Source organism: Drosophila sechellia, chromosome 2R, assembly GCF_004382195.2.
Source record: "Drosophila sechellia strain sech25 chromosome 2R, ASM438219v1, whole genome shotgun sequence".
In the NCBI taxonomy this organism is placed as follows: Eukaryota; Metazoa; Arthropoda; class Insecta; order Diptera; family Drosophilidae; genus Drosophila; species Drosophila sechellia.
Window position 1 is genome coordinate 15,883,411 of NC_045950.1, and position 19,449 is coordinate 15,902,859.

General features: G+C 44.3%; 1 protein-coding gene across 1 annotated transcript; it reads left to right on the forward strand.

The window, feature by feature from the left end:
* Positions 1 to 10,273: 10,273 nt before the first annotated feature.
* On the forward strand, positions 10,274 to 16,680 carry LOC6610010 (toll-like receptor 7). Its single transcript, XM_002034594.2, has one exon. It carries the CDS (start codon positions 10,614 to 10,616, stop codon positions 14,946 to 14,948), a length of 4,335 nt encoding a protein of 1,444 aa, XP_002034630.1. The 5' UTR covers positions 10,274 to 10,613; the 3' UTR covers positions 14,949 to 16,680.
* Positions 16,681 to 19,449: the final 2,769 nt, after the last annotated feature.

Below are 19,449 nucleotides of genomic sequence, written 5' to 3' on the forward strand. Positions count from 1 at the left end.
TCATACAGGAGTTTTCTTTATTTCAAGACATTACCTATCATAATCTAATCGGCATACCAATCGATAATTGACTAGGTGCGTCACATTGAGCACAAAACCCAGTTCAAAAGAAATCGATTGGGGAGCCCAGAATGATAAGCTAACAACTACCAGAAATAAGGAAAAGGTAGAGTTAAAGAGTTGACTTGGCTGCCACATTCCGTGATTTATCAACTCTCGAGATTCTGGGAAGCCGTCATTGACAACCTGTTTCCTTCGAGCCAACGCAATGTTGTCTACGAAAATCATTTGTCAATTTTAATAAGTTTAAAATCAAGATAATTAAAAGAGAACTTCGAAACAAGGGGGTGCCAGGCAACCGAGAAGACGGCGGATGGAATGCGGGATGTGGGGATGAGAATCCTTTCCTTTTCTTTGGAACACTGTGACACCAATTACCGCTAATAAATCATTTCACGTGTGAGACTCTCCCGCCTCTGCCTCCATTTATATATGTATACCCATATGTACGTACCTTTCGGGTAACATATGAGCTGCGCTTAATGGCGAAAATCGGGGCGAACGGGGATTGTATGGGATCGAGAGCCAATGTAACCATAGAAGATGTTACATAAATCAACGCCGCAGCAGCCTGCAATGGAGGAAGACAAACGCGGTTCGTTGCACTTGTCCGCCGGTGGAGCGGAGTGGATTCGATTCCTGCGCATCAGAGATGGGGAGATACTTGGCCATACTGGGTGTGAGAGTGAGGAACCACGGGACCGGCAGGTTGACAAGTCAGCAGCGACATGAGACAACAGAAACTGAAAAAGAAAGCCAAGAATTCTTTGAAGGACCCAGCCCAGCAATGACAATTTGAAAAAGAATCCCTGCTTCTTGTTTGAATTGAAAGGTCGTAGTTGGAGATGGCGAAGGAGTTTAGAACTAAGAAACGGAGTTGGGGTCGTAGTTGGGACCTGGACTTTGGGGCGTTGTCATGACAGCCACATGCATACAAATTTTACCCACTTCAAATTGTGCAGCCCGGCCATGCATATAATGGCTTGGCCTTTTATCAACTAACAAATACCAGGCAACAAAAAACTTTCCAACGATGGATGACTACAGTTGCAGACGAGCAGGAGGGGTGCTCGGAGCTGCCGGGAACTTCCCCAGTTGCACTGGAAAACTCAATTTGAATATTGTTGGACTACAAGAAACAAGAAAAGAGCCGAGAAGCGGGCCGACCAGGACGGGCTGCTCCAAGACGTACATACCACATGATGAAATGCAGTCAAGTTAAAAAGTGTCACTTGAGTTATGAGTTCATTGTTTGGAGTTACCAAGACACCGGCCAGCCAGCCGAGTGGGGATAGATGGATACGGATGATGATGGAGCAGGCTGCTATTCAATGGGATATTGTTGCGAGTCGCTGGTTATAGTTGAATTGGCCTGGCCTAGTCGAAAAGGATTGCTGGGTGGTGGTGGATGACTGGATGACTAAGACGTTTGCTGTGGCTCCAAAAATATTGTGGCGGCTGCGTAGTTTATTGCCAAGTCAATCTGTAGATACAAAATACTGCCTACGTTTTAGCAGGGTGGCTTCGGATCAATTTGATCCCAGAGCTTTAATAGAGAGTTCCAAACGCTAGAACTAATTCTGAAGATAGGTTGATTCTCCCGCCCTCGAACCGCACAATTGTCACCCCAAATGCTCGGTTTTTCTAACACTTGCTGGGTTTTCCCGCTGCCCGGTATTATCGCAGTCAAGCGATCTCATTTGCCGATCCGCTGTCACTGATAACGGGTGTGCGATAGGAAAATAATAGATATGGCATAGAATGAATTTCAATTTTGAAAAATTGCTTTCGAATGCGTGTGTGAAAACGGAAATGCTGTGTTACTTCCCCTTTTACCCTCTTTGTGTTTCCTCTTTTCAAGCGAGGAGCGTGCGCCCAAATTAGAAAGCAAATGGCTGGGAGAGAGGGGTTCGTCCAATATATACAGCCCGAAAAATTGACACTTTAGTTGCTGTTCTTGCACATTATGTGCGGGTGCACGTTTCCCGCTCGGGAAAACTAACGGCACAGTCCCGCTCAAGATGCACGGGCACGGCACTAGCGATCCGATATAAGTCCCAGATCTCTAGCCCCCGGTTCACACCAAAAGTCCCGGGAGGGCGATCTTCCAGCACCGTAGACCTTAGAATTAACATATGCAAGAGTTTTATTGCTAAATCCTTATTATGTGGGAACTGGCCCAGTGTGTCTCATTGTCGGGTTCGGAATTTAATTATCGGTTGCATGTCAACGCCTTTTCAATACCTTCATTATGCTCCTGGGTCGCGGCGCAGGGTCATAATTAAGCGCGCCTAAATATACATTTTTGGTGAATTCTAATTTTAATTGCCGCCACCGTCTATTTCGGTTCCAATTCGAATCTCCAAGCCGCCCTGGAAACCCACGTCTGTTGAATAGAAATGCAGATACACGGTAACTGAAATTTTATTTAAATTGCCCGGATGTTAACAATTTTCTGTCCATGGGCTTTGATCGCACAGTAGCATTTGATTTATGAATATAATTTAAGGTTGTACCAGCAACTGATCAAAAGTAACGGCTTCGCGGCGGCCATGGGAATTTAGCAATTGAATTGACAATAAATTTATGAAATCACACTAAATATGTTTTGAAAATGTAGTAGAAATAGTTATTTAACTTTATTCTGAATTAAAAAAAATGGGTTTGCTGCTAGCCAAATCCCACTGCAAGCTTCTACTCAATTGGGCAAATTTTGATCTAAGTAATCAAGAGAGTGGCTTTTGGCCGTCGAAAGATTTCTTTTCCATCGTTTTTGTCCTCTCAAGTGGCTTAAAGCCCATCCAATTCCCCAAACTACCTCAATGGCAATCATGTGTACATATCTCTTTGCCATCTGATGCCTCGGTAGAGTACCAGCGAAAAAATATAAAAAAACTCGCCTAACCAACTCAAATCAAGCAATTGACTGAGGGGGCCGAACTTTGTTGTCAATCATATTGTCGCAAGGGCCACACGCAAATTTATTAAATCGATATGCCGTCAAAATTGAAAGTGGTTGGGTATGGCAGGTCGGGGAAATGGGAAATGGGATTGGTTAGCTGGAAAATCCCCGCGATGTCAGACAGTTGAAAGCCCAGTGCAAACATTTGCCTTGATTGCACTCGATATGCGCCATCCAACGATTCTCCATTGGCCTTGGCAATGCCGCCGAAAAGCAAATATTTGAATGTCGTGAAAAATGGAACAGTTGTGGGTGGAAAATGATGTGTGCGAGGAAAACGTCTGCGAAAGTGGGTTGCATAAATTTATTGTTATTACAAGCGATTTTCTAAAATAATTAATAGCAAGTGTGCGAGGTTTCTGTGGCTGTCACCAGCAGAAATTACAATTACAAGAACAGTTACATTGCGAACAATGGGCCATTTCAAATTGGTAGGGGTTTGGATAGGTAGGAGGGGTAGAAATCGGCATGGTGTCCGGCAATTGTGCATTTTGTCAATGGGAATTAAATTGGCAGTCGTCGACTCTCAGAACGTCAACTCGCACCACCGACAGGAGAAGGAAATGACAGCAGAGAAATTTTGGCGGGGGAATGGAAGTGGGATTGGGAGTAGGATTTCAAATGCTCGAAACGGCAGGATGTCAAAGTTCCTAAAGGGACCAAGTCCGGGTGGTTCAATTGTGGGCATGTTGAGCGGTCTGTCCGCAGCGCACAGGATTCAGGATTCAGGACTTAGGACGCCGGATTCAGGATTCGATCGTTCAGTTGGCTGGCCATTCCCATCATTAGCGCCTGTACGTGTCAAATTGATGCTGTTATTGTTCTCCCCTAGCAAAAGTGTGTGTGTGTGTGGGGGAGTGTGTGTGAGTGTAGTATATATCCTGGAATGGCCGTGAGTACTATTTGACATTTAGCTTAGCCGCGGGTGACAAATTTAATGGACGCACCAAGTTTTTTTGTTCGGTTGAGGGTGCTGTTTCACCCAGTCAATTGTTAGGATGTCTAATTACTGTTCTATATTCCAGACATTTGGCATAAATATTTTGTAAATACCAGCCTAAAAGTGGAACAGAACTCAGATGGCAGCATTCCAACCGCAAGATAAAGGTATTAACCCTTTTTAGCCGAAAAGCTGACAAGTGTTAAGGCGCTAAGAATCGTGACATACCCATTGCACGTACTATTCCATGGTTGATATTTGAATTCCATAAATGGTTTACCATTTTACATAGGTAAAAATTTATATTCTTCAGGAGAAATATTTGATGCTTTCGTTGTGATTTCCCGTACACACTCACCTGACATAAATCAATTAGTTGTGGACAGTTTTCCACGTTGAAATCGAGCTCGTAAATTAGAAATTTTATAAGGCACACACAAGTTTTGAATGAATAAGCAAAATGCAGTTGGCTTCAAGTTACCTGCGGTTCTACGTGGCTTGGTCATATCTTAGATGGCCGAGCTTTGGTCCCGCTCTCAAATAAATTATATTTGATTGATGTGGCTCGAAAAGACCGAGCACGTGCAACGGACTCGTTGAGATTCGTCAAAAACTCAACCCTGGAGAGCCGAAACGATGATTAAAATGCAGCCAAGGTTACGTCTGGCGTCCATCGAAAAAATATCCAGCGAAAGAAATAACACAAAAAAATATATATGTTTTAATTGTCTCCGTTTTTTGGGCATTTGTCGAGTGAATGCTTTTTTGTACCCCGAGGGGAGTAAAATACTCGCACATATGATTTTTGAGTTCTTCGAATTAACGAGCTATGGACGTGCACGGCATTCCTCGGGAAATTATATATGTCCGCACGAAAATTCTTAGTAATTTATTATACGATGGTTTGGTTCTGGTTAGTGTTTACGGCAAACTAGTTTAGTGACGCCTTGTAACAGTTCTTGGGAAAGCGGTCAACCAGCCATTCAGAAAGTCGCTAAATGAAAACTCCAAAGCCCATCCGACAGTACAGACTTGCACGTGTCCAAATTGCAGACACACTCCATCTCCCAGAATCCCCTACCTCGATTCAGATCCCTTCAAACCGATTGAAGAACCATTTCGGAGGGTTCTTAAAGTGGTGCCATAAATGCGATTCGAGTGCGTCTGGTCATATCCCTTCTATTTAGTTGCTGGTTTTATTGGCCCACTCGTGTGTAATTGCTATTATTTTCACTGTTTGGCTGTTTCGTCGACGGTCTTCTTAGAATTATGGCTTATACTTGCTGCTTTCTCGGGAAAACTTGGCTGCCTGGCTTTTCCTTAATAGTTACTTGGCTTAAGGGGTTTTATTCATTGAACACAATTTAATAGAGGTTGTTCTCGTTGTTTATGCTTATCGCTTTTTTACACTGTAACTGGGCAGCTGCAATGAATTCGTATCTCTGGAATACGATTCCATTTTCTGCCTATTTTTTTTATTTAGTCCTGAAAGAATACTCCACTCGAAAGGAAGTAATATCGAATTGCAAGACTATAAGACTATAAGATATGTACTGGAATTACTGGTATATTTGTATTGAATGACCAAATTTTTTACTAGAAAGTAAAATTTGGATATATATATATCCAATATATATATATATATAGATATATTTTCCGTCTATTTTCAAAAATCTCCTATAATTGAAACCTTGAAAGCTTGTGCTGATTTTTCGATACTTTTCCAGTTGCCGTTTTCTATGCTCCTTGCGAAGAATCGCTTAACACTTGGAAACACTGTTTCCACTCACATTCGCACCAGTCATCGCACAGAATCCCCGGAGACAAAAGGCTTTGAATACGGCTTCGATTGCCCGGCACTTGTTCAAGTTTAATTGGAAAACGCAAAATGCAATATTTGCTTACGCTCGAATCCTGGGATTCGAGTAGCTATGATTCGGATGCGGAAATCGGAAAGCCAGGCAAGTATGGGCTGTATGGGTTGTATGGGTGGAAACAATCAATAGATCAAAACTGCACACGAGGCGCTGCGTTTGTGCATCCAATTGCAATCATCGAGAGCAAAAGGGAAGCGGCACAAGAAACAAAATATGGCCAAGCAAACGCGGTCTCAAAAATCAGGCAACATCAGGATGAGGATGAGGACGAAAGTCAACAGAAGGCAGAAAACTGGCTCGGTTGAGAACCTGAAGCTAAACTGGAGGAGCCACAGAGCCAGGCGATGACTAAACAAAGTTAGACAAGATTGTGCAACACACAAAACAGAGGCAGCAAAAACTGCAGCTCGCCTGCATTGTTTGCTTCCCGATTGCAGGGGTATGTCAAAAGGAGGCAGAGGAGCCCCTTCACCCAATCTTCTCCTGCCAATGCAGAATCTTCTGCCCGTCCCACTCACCTGTTAGTGCCAGCTTGTTGGCACTGCCACTGCCACTTCCAGCCCAGTTGACTTAACGTGAGTTGAGCTGGCCGAGTTGCCCGGCGAGTTTTGCAAACTTCTTGCTGGCTGGTTGGCCGGTTGTTCGGTTGGCGGGTTGGTCGGTTGGCCTGTTGTGATTGTGTGCGGCATAATTGCATGCGATTATGCTGCCCGCTCAGCTGTGCAATTTATATCATGGGAGCAGCGGACTCCACACTGGGTAGCCCCCCAATCTTCACACTTGAAAACTGCCAACAAGATCCAGGCATCCTCTTATCACCCAAACAAAACTGAGCTGTGTGGCACGACACTGATACTTTGTATGAGGAACTGAAGTATATTACACTGTTTATAAACTCGTTGACGTGCTTCTAAGTTTATGCTTAAATCAATTTTAGTAATTTTCAAAAACTGCATTTTATTTGGACTCTTTGGATTGATGCCAGACTGGGAGCTCTCTCTCCAGAGAGCAATCCATTTTCCTCATTACTTATTCAGCAATAAATCTCTTTGTGCCTTTTGTAAAACACTAGACTAAAACTTCATAAACTGTTTATGAGTATACTATCAAATTGGATAGCTTAGGTTATTTACTTAAATAGTATTCAATGCAAGTTGATTTTTACATTTCAGTAAGTGAATCCAAAGGACTTAAATATGCCCAGATTTAGCCGGTAACATGCCACTACTTTAAAGTCCTGCAGGATTCTAATTCCAATTTGGCAGCAAACGAGCCGAATAACGACCTGCATTTGGCCAACATTGATCCGATTAACTTGCTGGGACAAAGTTTGTTGTCATGTTGCGTTGGTCATGGAAAAGCCATCAATAAAGGCGAGTAGATGCAATTTGGAGAATTTCATCAATCAGAGCGATTGCATTTCATGCTGCATTTTTGCCCTGCAAAACGAGCCCGTTAATGAACAAAAAGGAGACAAAGGGGAGTTTCCTTTGTCAAAGCTCCATCAATTCGGTGCGGATAGGGTTCCTATGATAGCTAGCTGCTCACAGGACAAGCAAAATAAAAAAAAATAGCAAATAAAAAAATGAAATACCAAAGCTGTTCCACTGTGCGGTAACCGCTTCGATTCCAAACCCCCCAAAAATCGGAATCGCAATCCTCCTCACCCGGTCCGTCTGTCAATTTCAGCTGCTGCTGCGGCACCAGAAAATTTGTTTTTAGTTCAGTTTTTGGCCAGCAATCCTGTGTCCAGCCGGCATATTTTATATCGGTCTGTGCGGCATTTGCCATTTCACAATTTGTTCGGGATTGCCATCTCTCATTCCCCATGCCAAACTACGATTTTCCCCCATTGACTGACCCTGCATTGGAGCCGGCGTCTGATAATAGGACTGGTCTATGGAAATCGACTTTGTCCGGGTCCGTAGCCACTAATCGAAAAGTTGTGCCCTGCTCGTCGCACTTTAGTAATTAAACTTTGCCAACTCATTTTATTGTCGCTCTCTAATTATTTATGCATACATCACCGCAACGACTGCACTTCCAGCAGTCGGCTGACAATTTATCACGCAATTTAATGCATATTTAAATGTCATAACTGTGCACTATAAATCGAAATATTTGAAATGGAGAGATATCAGCGAGATAACCCCTGGCCAGGGTGCACACATAAATATTATAAATACATTCAGAACATTGGCTCCAAACATTAAGACATCTGGGGAGATACATGACTTCACGGTGGCATCGCCGGAGATAAGCGGCCGTATGAACTACAGAGCTCCATGATAACCCGCAATAATAAGAAATAAAAGAAATGTCTTTGTTAAGTTGTAGTACACTATCACATTAGAAAGGGAAAAGACTTCAAAGACTTCAATGGTCTTATACATGGTCTGTAAGTATGAATTATATTAAAAAATCATAATAAATTTACCTTGCCACTATTTTATAGAATAATTAAATTTATGTAAATACCTTTAAAGGAGTTGCATTGCAAACATTCATCTCTGTAAAAATATGCAGTGCTTGCCACTTTTGAGATTCTTGTCCTACGATGCATTTGTATATTTATCCCCCCAGAGCAACATTTGTGATTCAAATGCAATGTAATCATATTTTAAGAAACATTGTTTGCTTAACTATCAGCAATTCTTCTCCCTTCCCGAGTTGCTTTCCTACTGCGTGCCGAGTTAATATCCCTGTAAGTACAGAACTCACTCCCCTTGGTCGAGAAATAAGTGTCCTGCAGCATTTCAGGAAGCCACTCACACACACAAATATGCTTATATATTAGCTTCCCAGCATTTTCACACTCAGCTGAGGAGATGTGGAAAAATAGTAAAATGAAAACAAGTTGAACAAGTTTCCGACACCTCGAAAAACAATGCCAATGCTGTGTGCTGCATCTTCGCAGGGGGTCAAGTCGGAGCTCAAGTCAAAGGTACTAACTTAGTTACATGAGCTCTCTTTGTCACGGAGGTTGGACCTTAAGAAATTTGGGGTGGGATTTGGCTCAAACTGGGGGGCTTTTCGCCTGGACATTTGTTTCGCCGGCAGTGCTCATGTGCCGCCGCCCCAGCCTTCTCATGAAAAAGTTTTTATGAATAATAAATGCATTAGAAAAACTTCCTTTCACATACAAACAACAAAAGTTCCATCTACGGTTAGAAAAAGGCCACCGAAAAGAATGTTTTATGGTTGGTATGGGGGCAGCAGCAGCAGTATTCATAAATATTACATTTTGCGTACGCAACTCCAGAGGTGGCAAATGATTCACTCGCCACTCGAAAACTTCTCTTCTCCAGGCGGCCTTGGCAATCTACTGTGTAGCTAGTAAGTATTCCGAATTGTCTAAACAAAAACTGCAGCTCTTCTTCAAACAATCGGAGATTATAAATAGATACGCATCGCAGTGCGTTCCTTGTATCTTTCGAATAGTGTCGATATCCATCTAGTGCAGAGTTCGGAGCAATGTGTTAAACATCTTTTGGCGTTGACAAAATGGCATGCCGCTTGATTATCAGCTGCAGCTGCGGCAATTACAAGATGCTGAGATGCAGAACTATGGGAAGCAGAAAAAGTATCCGACGGATATGCATGCGGCGCGTGTGAGTTAATGGTAACAATAACAATCTCTCTGGATTGAGGGGTATCCGAAGGGAGGGGCAGTTTCAGTTGTTCGACGAGAATTTCTGGTTAAACTATTGAGTAAAAGAGAGCAGGGAGAGTTTTCAGATGCGAGATACGGAGATGCGGATACGGAGATGAATGAATGAGTTCTGAGTAATAGGTTCAGATTCTTTATGAATAGTTGAAACAAAAATATTTATTACAATAATAACTTTAAATATAAATGATGCGTCGAAAAAGTAGCAACCATATCATAAAATATATCCTCCAGATATATTTATATCATTTAGAAATAGTACAGGCATCATAAGTTTATAAAAATGTAATTATGCGCTTTGGGTAATTGGTAAAGTGAGTTGTGCACTAAATATTATAATTTCAGGAAATTAAGACATAGTTTTTTAATCTTTGCACCATCGGCATGCCCTGTCAATAAAAATATTAATTAATATTGCTATAATTGTTGACTTATGTGATTACTACTTATTGACAATAGCAATTTTATTCCCTATTGAATTTCAAGTTGCTATTTGCTCTTGGTCAATGTTTACGTTTGATTCACAAATTCAAACCAGAGACTTGACTCAAAGAATCTCTTTCACTCAAATGATTTTCTCTCTCTCATTTCATACCTTCTCTCAAGAACAGTGGCGCCATAACGCCCAGCAGCGGCGGTAAATGTTACTACAATTGCTCTCTTTGTCAGTGCTCATGCGCCATTGCTCGGCGGAATCATTCGTATCTGCGAGATACTTTGCCGTCCGTCGAAGCAGCAACTCGAGACTCAGCCGTCAGTTTGTGGCAAACCTGAAAACAGTTCGAGTGCGAGTGCCGTACGGTTCGGACGTGTGGGCCACGCACAATTCAATTCGCAGATCGCAGAGTTAAGCAAATAAGAATATTGGAGAAAATAAGAGAAACAGCCATCAGAACAAGTGAAAGAGAAATTAAACGAATGCGCTGAAAAGGAAAAAAGTGAAAAATACACCCAGTTTAAATGTGCGCTTAGTGAAACAGTGGCCAGGAAAAATGTCAATTGACCAAGAGTGAAAAATCCACACGAAAACCACGCGAACTACACCCCGTTAAGGTATCTGCACGATACAGATACCCTAGGCCCCCAAGCACAAAACCCAAAACCATGGCGGCAATCCTGCTGCTCCTGCTCGGGTTCTCCTGGAGTCTCGCGGTCGAGTCCGCACTGGCGCCCAAGGAGAGCGAATCGAGTGCCAGCGCCATGTTAGGCGCCGGAACAGGAGCCGCTGCCACGGTATCGCTATCAGGCGACTACTCCTCGCTGCTGTCCAATGTGCCGGCCGCTTTGCCGGTTCCGGCCAATCCATCGCAACACAGCGGTCCGGCCAACCAGTGCTCCTGGTCCTACAACGGCACCAGTTCGGTGCACTGCGCCCTGCGTCTCATTGAGCGACAGCCGGGTCTGGATCTTCAGGGCGCCGATGGCAGCAGCCAGTTGACTATTCAGTGCAGCGAGCTCTACCTCTTCGAATCAACACTGCCCGTGGCAGTATTCGCCAGGTTGCAGACCCTGGAGGCGCTGCGTCTGGACTCGTGCAAGCTGCTCCAGTTGCCCAACAATGCCTTCGAGGGATTGGCCACTCTGAAATCCCTGCGCTTGAGCACCCGCAACAGTGAATGGGGTCCAACGAGGACCCTGGAGCTCTTCCCCGACTCTCTCGGTGGTCTGAAACAGCTCACCGATCTGGATCTGGGAGACAACAATCTGAGACAGCTGCCCTCCGGCTTCCTCTGTCCGGTGGGCAACCTCCAGGTGCTCAATCTCACCCGCAACCGCATTCGCACTGCCGAGCAGCTGGGATTCGCGGACATGAACTGCGGCGCGGGCTCCGGAAGTGCTGGCAGTGAGCTGCAAGTCCTGGACGCCAGTCACAATGAATTGAGATCCATAAGCGAAAGCTGGGGAATTTCTCGGCTCCGGAGATTGCAGCACCTGAATCTAGCATACAATAATATATCGGAACTCTCTGGGGAAGCGCTAGCCGGACTAGCTTCTCTGAGGATAGTCAACCTGAGTAATAACCACCTGGAGACCCTTCCGGAAGGACTATTTGCTGGTTCCAAGGAACTAAGGGAGATCCACCTGCAGCAGAACGAGCTCTACGAGCTTCCCAAAGGTCTGTTCCATCGCCTGGAGCAACTTTTGGTAGTGGATTTGTCCGGTAACCAGTTGACCTCCAACCACGTGGATAACACCACCTTTGCCGGTCTTATTCGACTGATTGTGCTGAATCTGGCACATAATGCTTTGACTCGCATTGATTACCGCACTTTCAAGGAGCTTTACTTCCTTCAGATCCTAAATTTGCGGAATAACTCCATCGGTCACATAGAGGATAATGCCTTCCTGCCGTTGTACAATCTGCACACCCTCAACCTTGCCGAGAATCGCCTGCACACCTTGGATGATAAACTATTCAATGGATTGTATGTGCTGTCCAAGTTGACGCTCAACAATAATCTCATTAGCGTGGTGGAGCCTGCTGTGTTCAAGAACTGCTCGGATTTGAAGGAGTTGGACCTGAGCTCTAACCAGCTAAATGAGGTTCCACGTGCCCTGCAGGACTTGGCCATGTTGCGCACTCTTGACCTGGGCGAGAATCAAATTCGTACCTTCGACAACCAGAGCTTCAAGAATCTTCATCAGCTGACTGGTCTGCGGTTGATAGACAACCAGATTGGCAATATCACCGTGGGCATGTTCCAGGATTTGCCTAGGCTGAGTGTTTTGAACTTGGCCAAGAACCGCATACAGAGCATCGAGCGGGGATCATTCGACAAGAACTTCGAGTTGGAGGCTATTCGCCTGGACAGGAACTTCCTCGCGGACATAAATGGAGTTTTCGCTACTCTGGTTTCGCTGCTGTGGCTAAACCTTTCCGAGAATCACTTGGTGTGGTTCGATTACGCATTTATCCCATCGAATCTAAAATGGTTGGATATCCATGGCAACTATATTGAGGCCTTGGGTAACTACTACAAGCTTCAAGAGGAGATTCGAGTAAAAACGTTGGATGCCTCGCACAATCGCATCACAGAAATTGGACCTATGTCGATTCCAAACACAATAGAGCTGCTGTTCATCAACAACAATCTCATTGGAAATGTGCAGCCCAATGCCTTTGTGGATAAGGCAAATCTGGCACGAGTCGATCTGTATGCCAATCAGCTGAGTAAACTACAGTTGCAACAGCTGCGAGTGGCTCCAGTGGTGGCTCCCAAGCCGTTGCCAGAGTTTTACCTGGGTGGTAATCCCTTCGAGTGCGACTGCACCATGGACTGGCTGCAGAGGATTAACAACTTGACCACCCGTCAGCATCCTAGGGTGATGGATATGGCCAACATCGAATGCGTGATGCCTCACGCCCGTGGTGCTGCAGTGCGTCCTTTGAGTGGTCTGCGTCCGCAGGACTTCCTCTGCCGCTACGAGTCGCATTGTTTCGCCTTATGTCACTGCTGTGACTTTGATGCCTGTGACTGCGAGATGACGTGTCCGAGTAATTGCACCTGCTACCACGACCAAATCTGGTCCACCAATGTTGTCGACTGTGGCGGCCAACAGACCACGGAGCTGCCACGGCGCGTTCCCATGGATTCCAGTGTGGTCTACCTGGATGGAAACAACTTCCCTGTGCTGAAGAATCATGCATTTATCGGGCGCAAGAACCTGCGAGCTCTCTATGTGAATGGCAGCCAAGTGGCGGCCATACAAAATCGCACCTTTGCCAGCCTGGCCTCGCTGCAGTTGCTCCATCTGGCCGATAATAAACTGCGCACCCTTCATGGCTACGAGTTTGAGCAGCTTTCTGCTCTGAGGGAACTGTATCTGCAAAATAATCAACTGACGACCATTGAAAATGCCACTCTGGCACCTCTGGCCGCCTTGGAGCTAATCCGTATTGATGGCAACCGTCTGGTTACTCTTCCCATTTGGCAGATGCACGCAACCCATTTCGGCACAAGATTAAAGTCCATCAGCTTGGGCAGAAACCAATGGAGCTGCAGATGTCAGTTCTTGCAGGCCCTCACCTCGTATGTGGCGGATAATGCCCTGATTGTCCAGGATGCCCAGGATATATATTGCATTGCCGCAAGTTCGGGAACTGGCAGTTCTGCACTGGAAGATAGCAGCTCGAATTCGGGATCCCTTGAGAAGAGAGAGCTGGACTTTAACGCCACAGGTGCTGCCTGCACTGATTACTACTCCGGTGGCTCCATGCTGCAGCATGGCATCCCAGAATCGTATATTCCCTTGCTGGCAGCTGCACTGGCTCTTCTCTTCCTGCTCGTGGTCATCGCCATGGTCTTTGCCTTCCGCGAATCCCTAAGGATCTGGCTGTTTGCCCATTACGGCGTTCGAGTATTTGGACCACGTTGCGAGGAGTCAGAGAAGCTCTACGATGCCGTGCTCCTGCATTCCGCCAAAGATTCCGAGTTCGTGTGCCAGCACTTGGCCGCCCAGTTGGAAACCGGAAGACCTCCACTGAGGGTCTGTCTGCAGCACAGGGACCTGGCCCACGATGCCACCCACTATCAGCTATTAGAGGCTACAAGGGTCTCCCGCCGAGTGGTCATCCTGCTCACCCGGAACTTCCTTCAAACGGAGTGGGCCCGCTGTGAGCTACGACGGTCCGTTCATGATGCCCTGCGTGGAAGACCTCAGAAACTGGTGATCATCGAAGAGCCCGAGGTCGCCTTCGAGGCGGAGAGCGATATTGAGCTCCTGCCCTATTTGAAAACATCAGCGGTTCATCGAATCCGCCGCTCGGATCGCCACTTCTGGGAGAAGTTGCGCTACGCACTGCCCGTGGACTATCCAACATTCCGGGGCAACAACTACACGCTGGAGCTGGACCATCACAACCACGAGCGGGTGAAACAGCCGGCAAGTCCTGGGCTGCTCTACCGCCAGGCTCCGCCACCCGCCTACTGTGGCCCAGCGGATGCAGTTGGAATTGGTGCTGTTCCACAAGTTGTACCAGTAAATGCCTCTGTTCCCGCGGAACAGAACTACTCAACGGCCACCACGGCCACGCCCAGCCCCAGGCCACAGAGAAGAGGAGAGCAGCCGGGATCTGGATCAGGTGGAAACCATCACCTGCACGCCCAGTACTACCAGCATCACGGGATGCGTCCGCCATCGGAGCACATCTACTCCAGCATCGACTCGGACTACTCGACCCTGGATAACGAGCAGCACATGCTGATGATGCCGGGTGGACCGGGTGGGCTTGCCATGGAAGCGGCCCAGAGGTCTCAGACCTGGCGACCCAAGCGGGAGCAGCTGCATCTTCAGCAGGCCCAGGCCGGAACCCTGGGCTCCAAGGCGAGTCAGGCCGCCCATCAGCAGCAGCAACAACAGCAGCAGCAGCAACAACCAAATCCGACAGCCGTGTCCGGACAACAGCAGGGACCCCATGTTCAGGCGTATCTGGTGTAAAGAGGCGTGGGGCAAAACCGACCGCTTTCTGGGAGAGTGACAGTGATTTCTTTAGGGACTGGTTCCTGTGCATAATTTTAATTACTAAAATATATGTGCGAGTTAAGCTAAGGAGGGGGGACAACAAAATAGAAATGCGGAAGTTGAAAATAGCCAGCCAGATTTTAACGTATATTATTTTGTTTATCCAGTGTAAAGTCATTTTAGATGCACTAAACAAACACAGCGCACACAGCCCCAAGGAACGCGATACGAGATACAAGATACATATGCAGTGGGCCGAGGGCCTCGGCCATGTCAAGTGTGTGTATCCAAAAACAGTAGAGGGGGACAGTGAGAGCAGGGATGTTACTTACTACAATGCCATTTCAAAGTTTCGAAACTTTACCACACCAAACTTAGTTTTCTCCCTCACATGAGCACGAACTTTTGGTCTTCATCTGGCATTTGCTTAGCCGAGAATTGCGCGAGGGGGGAATTTGTGATAACTTTTTAATATGGTTTTAATCAGTTGGACTCCAGAACCTCGAGTATAAAGATTCCCGAGTTGAGATGGAGTTTCCATGGGCGAGCTGCATTTGCATTCCCAAATTGATTGTTCAATAATTGACTTGGTAATGGCCATTAACCCGGAATAGCTACCCATGTATGTATCCCCGCATCTCCAGCATCCTGCAACCATTTGTAAATAGCTCTCAATACCGTATTTACTGCCCAAACATAGATATACACAGATGCAGATACATCCACAGATACAGATACACCTTTAAACAGTTACAGATACAAATTCGTAACCATATGGGGATAATTCAATAATCACATTCGAGTACACATGTAAATTGCATGCCGCAGCCGTAAAATCGATAAATGCATTTGTCCAGTAATCTGTATGTAAAAAGCATAAATAATTAGCTAGCAAACCGAGAGCCCGGGAAGATTTCCCGTGGTTAACTACATCGTAATAATGATAATATGCAGATGGTAGTTGGGCGGTGGAGTAACAAAATCTGAAACAGAAAAGCTCATTTTAAACACTTACGCTTACCAAAACTAACGATAATTGTAATAAAAGTTTAGCAAACTGGCGCGGCGCATACACAATATACATAGCTAATTATATATAGTACATACGTATATTCATGGATACATCAATGTGCGTGTCTGCATGTACGTGACTGTGTAAAGTAAAGCAAACTACTGATATTAAAGAACTACTATGTATGAGGTATACTTTATATATATCTACATATATGTATGCTTGCAAGTACGCATATATCTACGCATATATTATACGAGTAAATGTTTAACAACTGCCTATAGAAAGTACGAAACAGAAGAGCATTTATTTCAGCACACAACACTCTCTCTCACACACACACTCGCCTACTCGTTATTAATTAAGCAAATCAGTTTGAAACTATTGAGATTTAGAAAAAGGGGTATGAAATTAAAAGGAGCCCCTCACACAAGACACTTGTACCAGTATATGAAACCCAAAACTGTTATTTAATTTTATCATTTTGTAATATACGTCGATCGGCCCTAAGTTTAGTGCAGCTCTAATATAATGTATAACCTATGGATAATTCAATTTTGTGAATACAACTATTTATATACTCTATATATACATCTAAAAATCTATGTACGATTACGACAAACAACAAAGATATTTTTCTGTTTCGCCAGCGAACAATGCAAATGAAATGAACAACTTTTTTAAAACAAAAACCAAAAACTGTGTCGATAAATGCTTTGTGGGATTGCTCTACCATTTCCAGCTGACTTTTTGCCGCTTTTGCTAATTTAATTCATCATGCACATGAGTTGCTGTTTTGTAATCCTCACGCATTTACAGGGGCGTCCGCGGAGGAGGGGTTATCGGTCGGCGGCCCGACAAAGTCGACGGACAAACGTAGCTCAGCTACAAGCCGCCAGAGTGATAAATCATTTTTTTTGTTTTTTTATACGCTATACTATGTGTGTGTATATAAACCGACACACAAATGCGCAGCTACGCAAGTACCATACAAATCAGCCCCCTTTTTCCATCCAATTCAGATGGTCCATCATCATCTATAGCGCCTCGAAAACCCGACTTCCCAGTCGCCCAGTCTCTCAGTCTCCATGTCTATCTGTCTGGCGGTTAAATGATGGCTGTTTCCATTTGCAGGGTAACAGAAACACACTCCTACCTGGGCTGGAGTGGATTTCTATGACGCTTTTGGCATTTATGCCAGGCCAACTCGAGCTCAAGAGCCGGAGAAGAGTTGTAAATACTGGTGAAACAAATCGAGGAACTTCGTTTTCCGTATCCGTATCTCAATTTCTCATATCAACTACACTCGATTTCGATTGCCATACAGTTGGGGAAACAAAAAAAAAAAAAAGAAAAGGGGGAACGATTTTATAGGGGAAACCCCCATTCAACTGCATCTGCAATTGCAAAGTTTTTTAATTTTCTCGAACAGAAGAAGCTTTTCGAACTGCACAAATTGTAACTAATAGAATTACAAAACCCGGCAAAGATACAATGCAACACTTGTGTACCTAGAATACAGCTGATAGGGGAAACTGGGGGAAAAGAATTTTGGGGTGGTGGGAAAAATCGGAAGCCCTAGTTAAGGAATTTTTGGAAAATTTCATTTAACAATTTCCTAATTGTTTGCAGATACGCATCTGCTGTCGAGTGGCATTTTCTCCGGGGATGGTTTTTCCCTAGCGCTTTTCTGCTGAATTTCCAGTAAAATCAATAGCCAGACTCTTTAAATCAATGCTCTAGTTTTGCCAAGGAAGTCCACGCATAAGCAGAAGCCTGGCAGAAAGATATTTCATATTGCCTGATCAAAATTCAATACGTGTTGCAAATATCGGATTTCCATCAAAACAGAAACAAAAACAAAACAGTCGTAAAAAACATCGAGGGTTGCTGCCGGCTCACATACATACGAGGCATACGTGGCATAGGGGGCGGTGAAAAAATGTATAGGATACATCGGCCTTTGCTCGCTTATTATGATAATAAATTTTTATGCTGTAAGAAATAAAAGAGAGTGCAGAAAAAAAATTAAATAAAAAAGTATCAGACGCCCAAACACACAGAGAGGGTCCAAAGTGAATTAAATTGAATTGAAAACTGTTTCCCCGATAAAGGGCCCAGTTCTCAGGGGCAAGTTTAAATGCCCAGGACCCTACACTTGCAATCAAATTATTTAAATGTAATAAAAAAGGTCCGGCTAAATATTTGCCTTGGCCTGGGAAAAGTTAGCAATGTCAAATGTGGGCCAGTCATTCAGATTTCCTCAATGTCAGGTTTCAGTCAGATATGACCGTACATATATATACGTGTATATATATATATATATATTTTGTGAGCGGGGGAAATCTGGGAAAACGCTTTTCGTCACGTTTTCGTCGGTAGAGCGCACAGAAATAGGCAAATAAATCTGTGCGAGCAACGGGAAAATTGAAACGAAATGCTTGGTCAGGCTTTTCTATATATTTACACCAATATATATCTACTATATAGGCGGCAATTTTCAATTTCTAGCTGATAAACAACGACGCCAAGGTGATAAGTTCATTCTGACAGCTTGCAAATCAAAGTGTCTCTGGGCCTTTATTTCTCTTTTATATCTCTTACTTAGGGGAAAATCAATTTAGGCCAGACAATGATTGAAGTTTTTGCGTGGGACTTAGCTCACATATTTTACTGTTTTTTTATTTGGCATAAAAAACCGTAGTAAGTCACTTTTAATTATACATGTCCAGATTGAGCAATGTTTTCAAGCACATTATGGCGAAATTGTTGAAAAATTGTGAAGAATTACAAGCCCAATTGATTTTAATACATGCTCTTTAGAAAACGTGGTTGTGGAAATGTTGTACCACACAACATAATTAACCTTTTTCTAAAACTTTTTGCCTGTATTTATAATAAGCTCTATAATGCGGCCAAAACGCAAATGTTGCAAGTGCCAACAAATGAATTTCTCCAGCAGCAGAACGAGCGTACATATATAGCCCTACAGATATGTCCTTAAATATACATATATACTTGGTACCCGTACATGTGAGTTTGTCATAATTTCACGTCCATTGTCAGCATTTATTCAACGCGGCGGGAAAGTCAGAAAAAGAGAGGGAAAGCCAGGACGGAAAGGACTGAAAGGACGGCCGACGACATTTATGCTTTATCCTGGTTCGGTTGGTGTCCTCCCCCCATTGTTGTTGCTTTTCTGGGGCGTAATTATTTGTTTTGGCTTGCTGGGTTCATTTACTCCACCGAAAAGAAAATACCCCAAAGGAGTCACACTCGGTGTATGTATTTGCATGTGTTTCTGGTTGCTGTGTGTTTGTTTGCCTGCGTCCTGTGCACATGTGTTTTAATTTCTGTTTGTTGTCTTTCCAAAATACAACAATAAAAAAAACTGTAACACTTGCGTCCTGTTCTTCTTGTTGTTTCTGGGTTAAATTTGCCGTGGGTTCAAACCAATTAAAAATT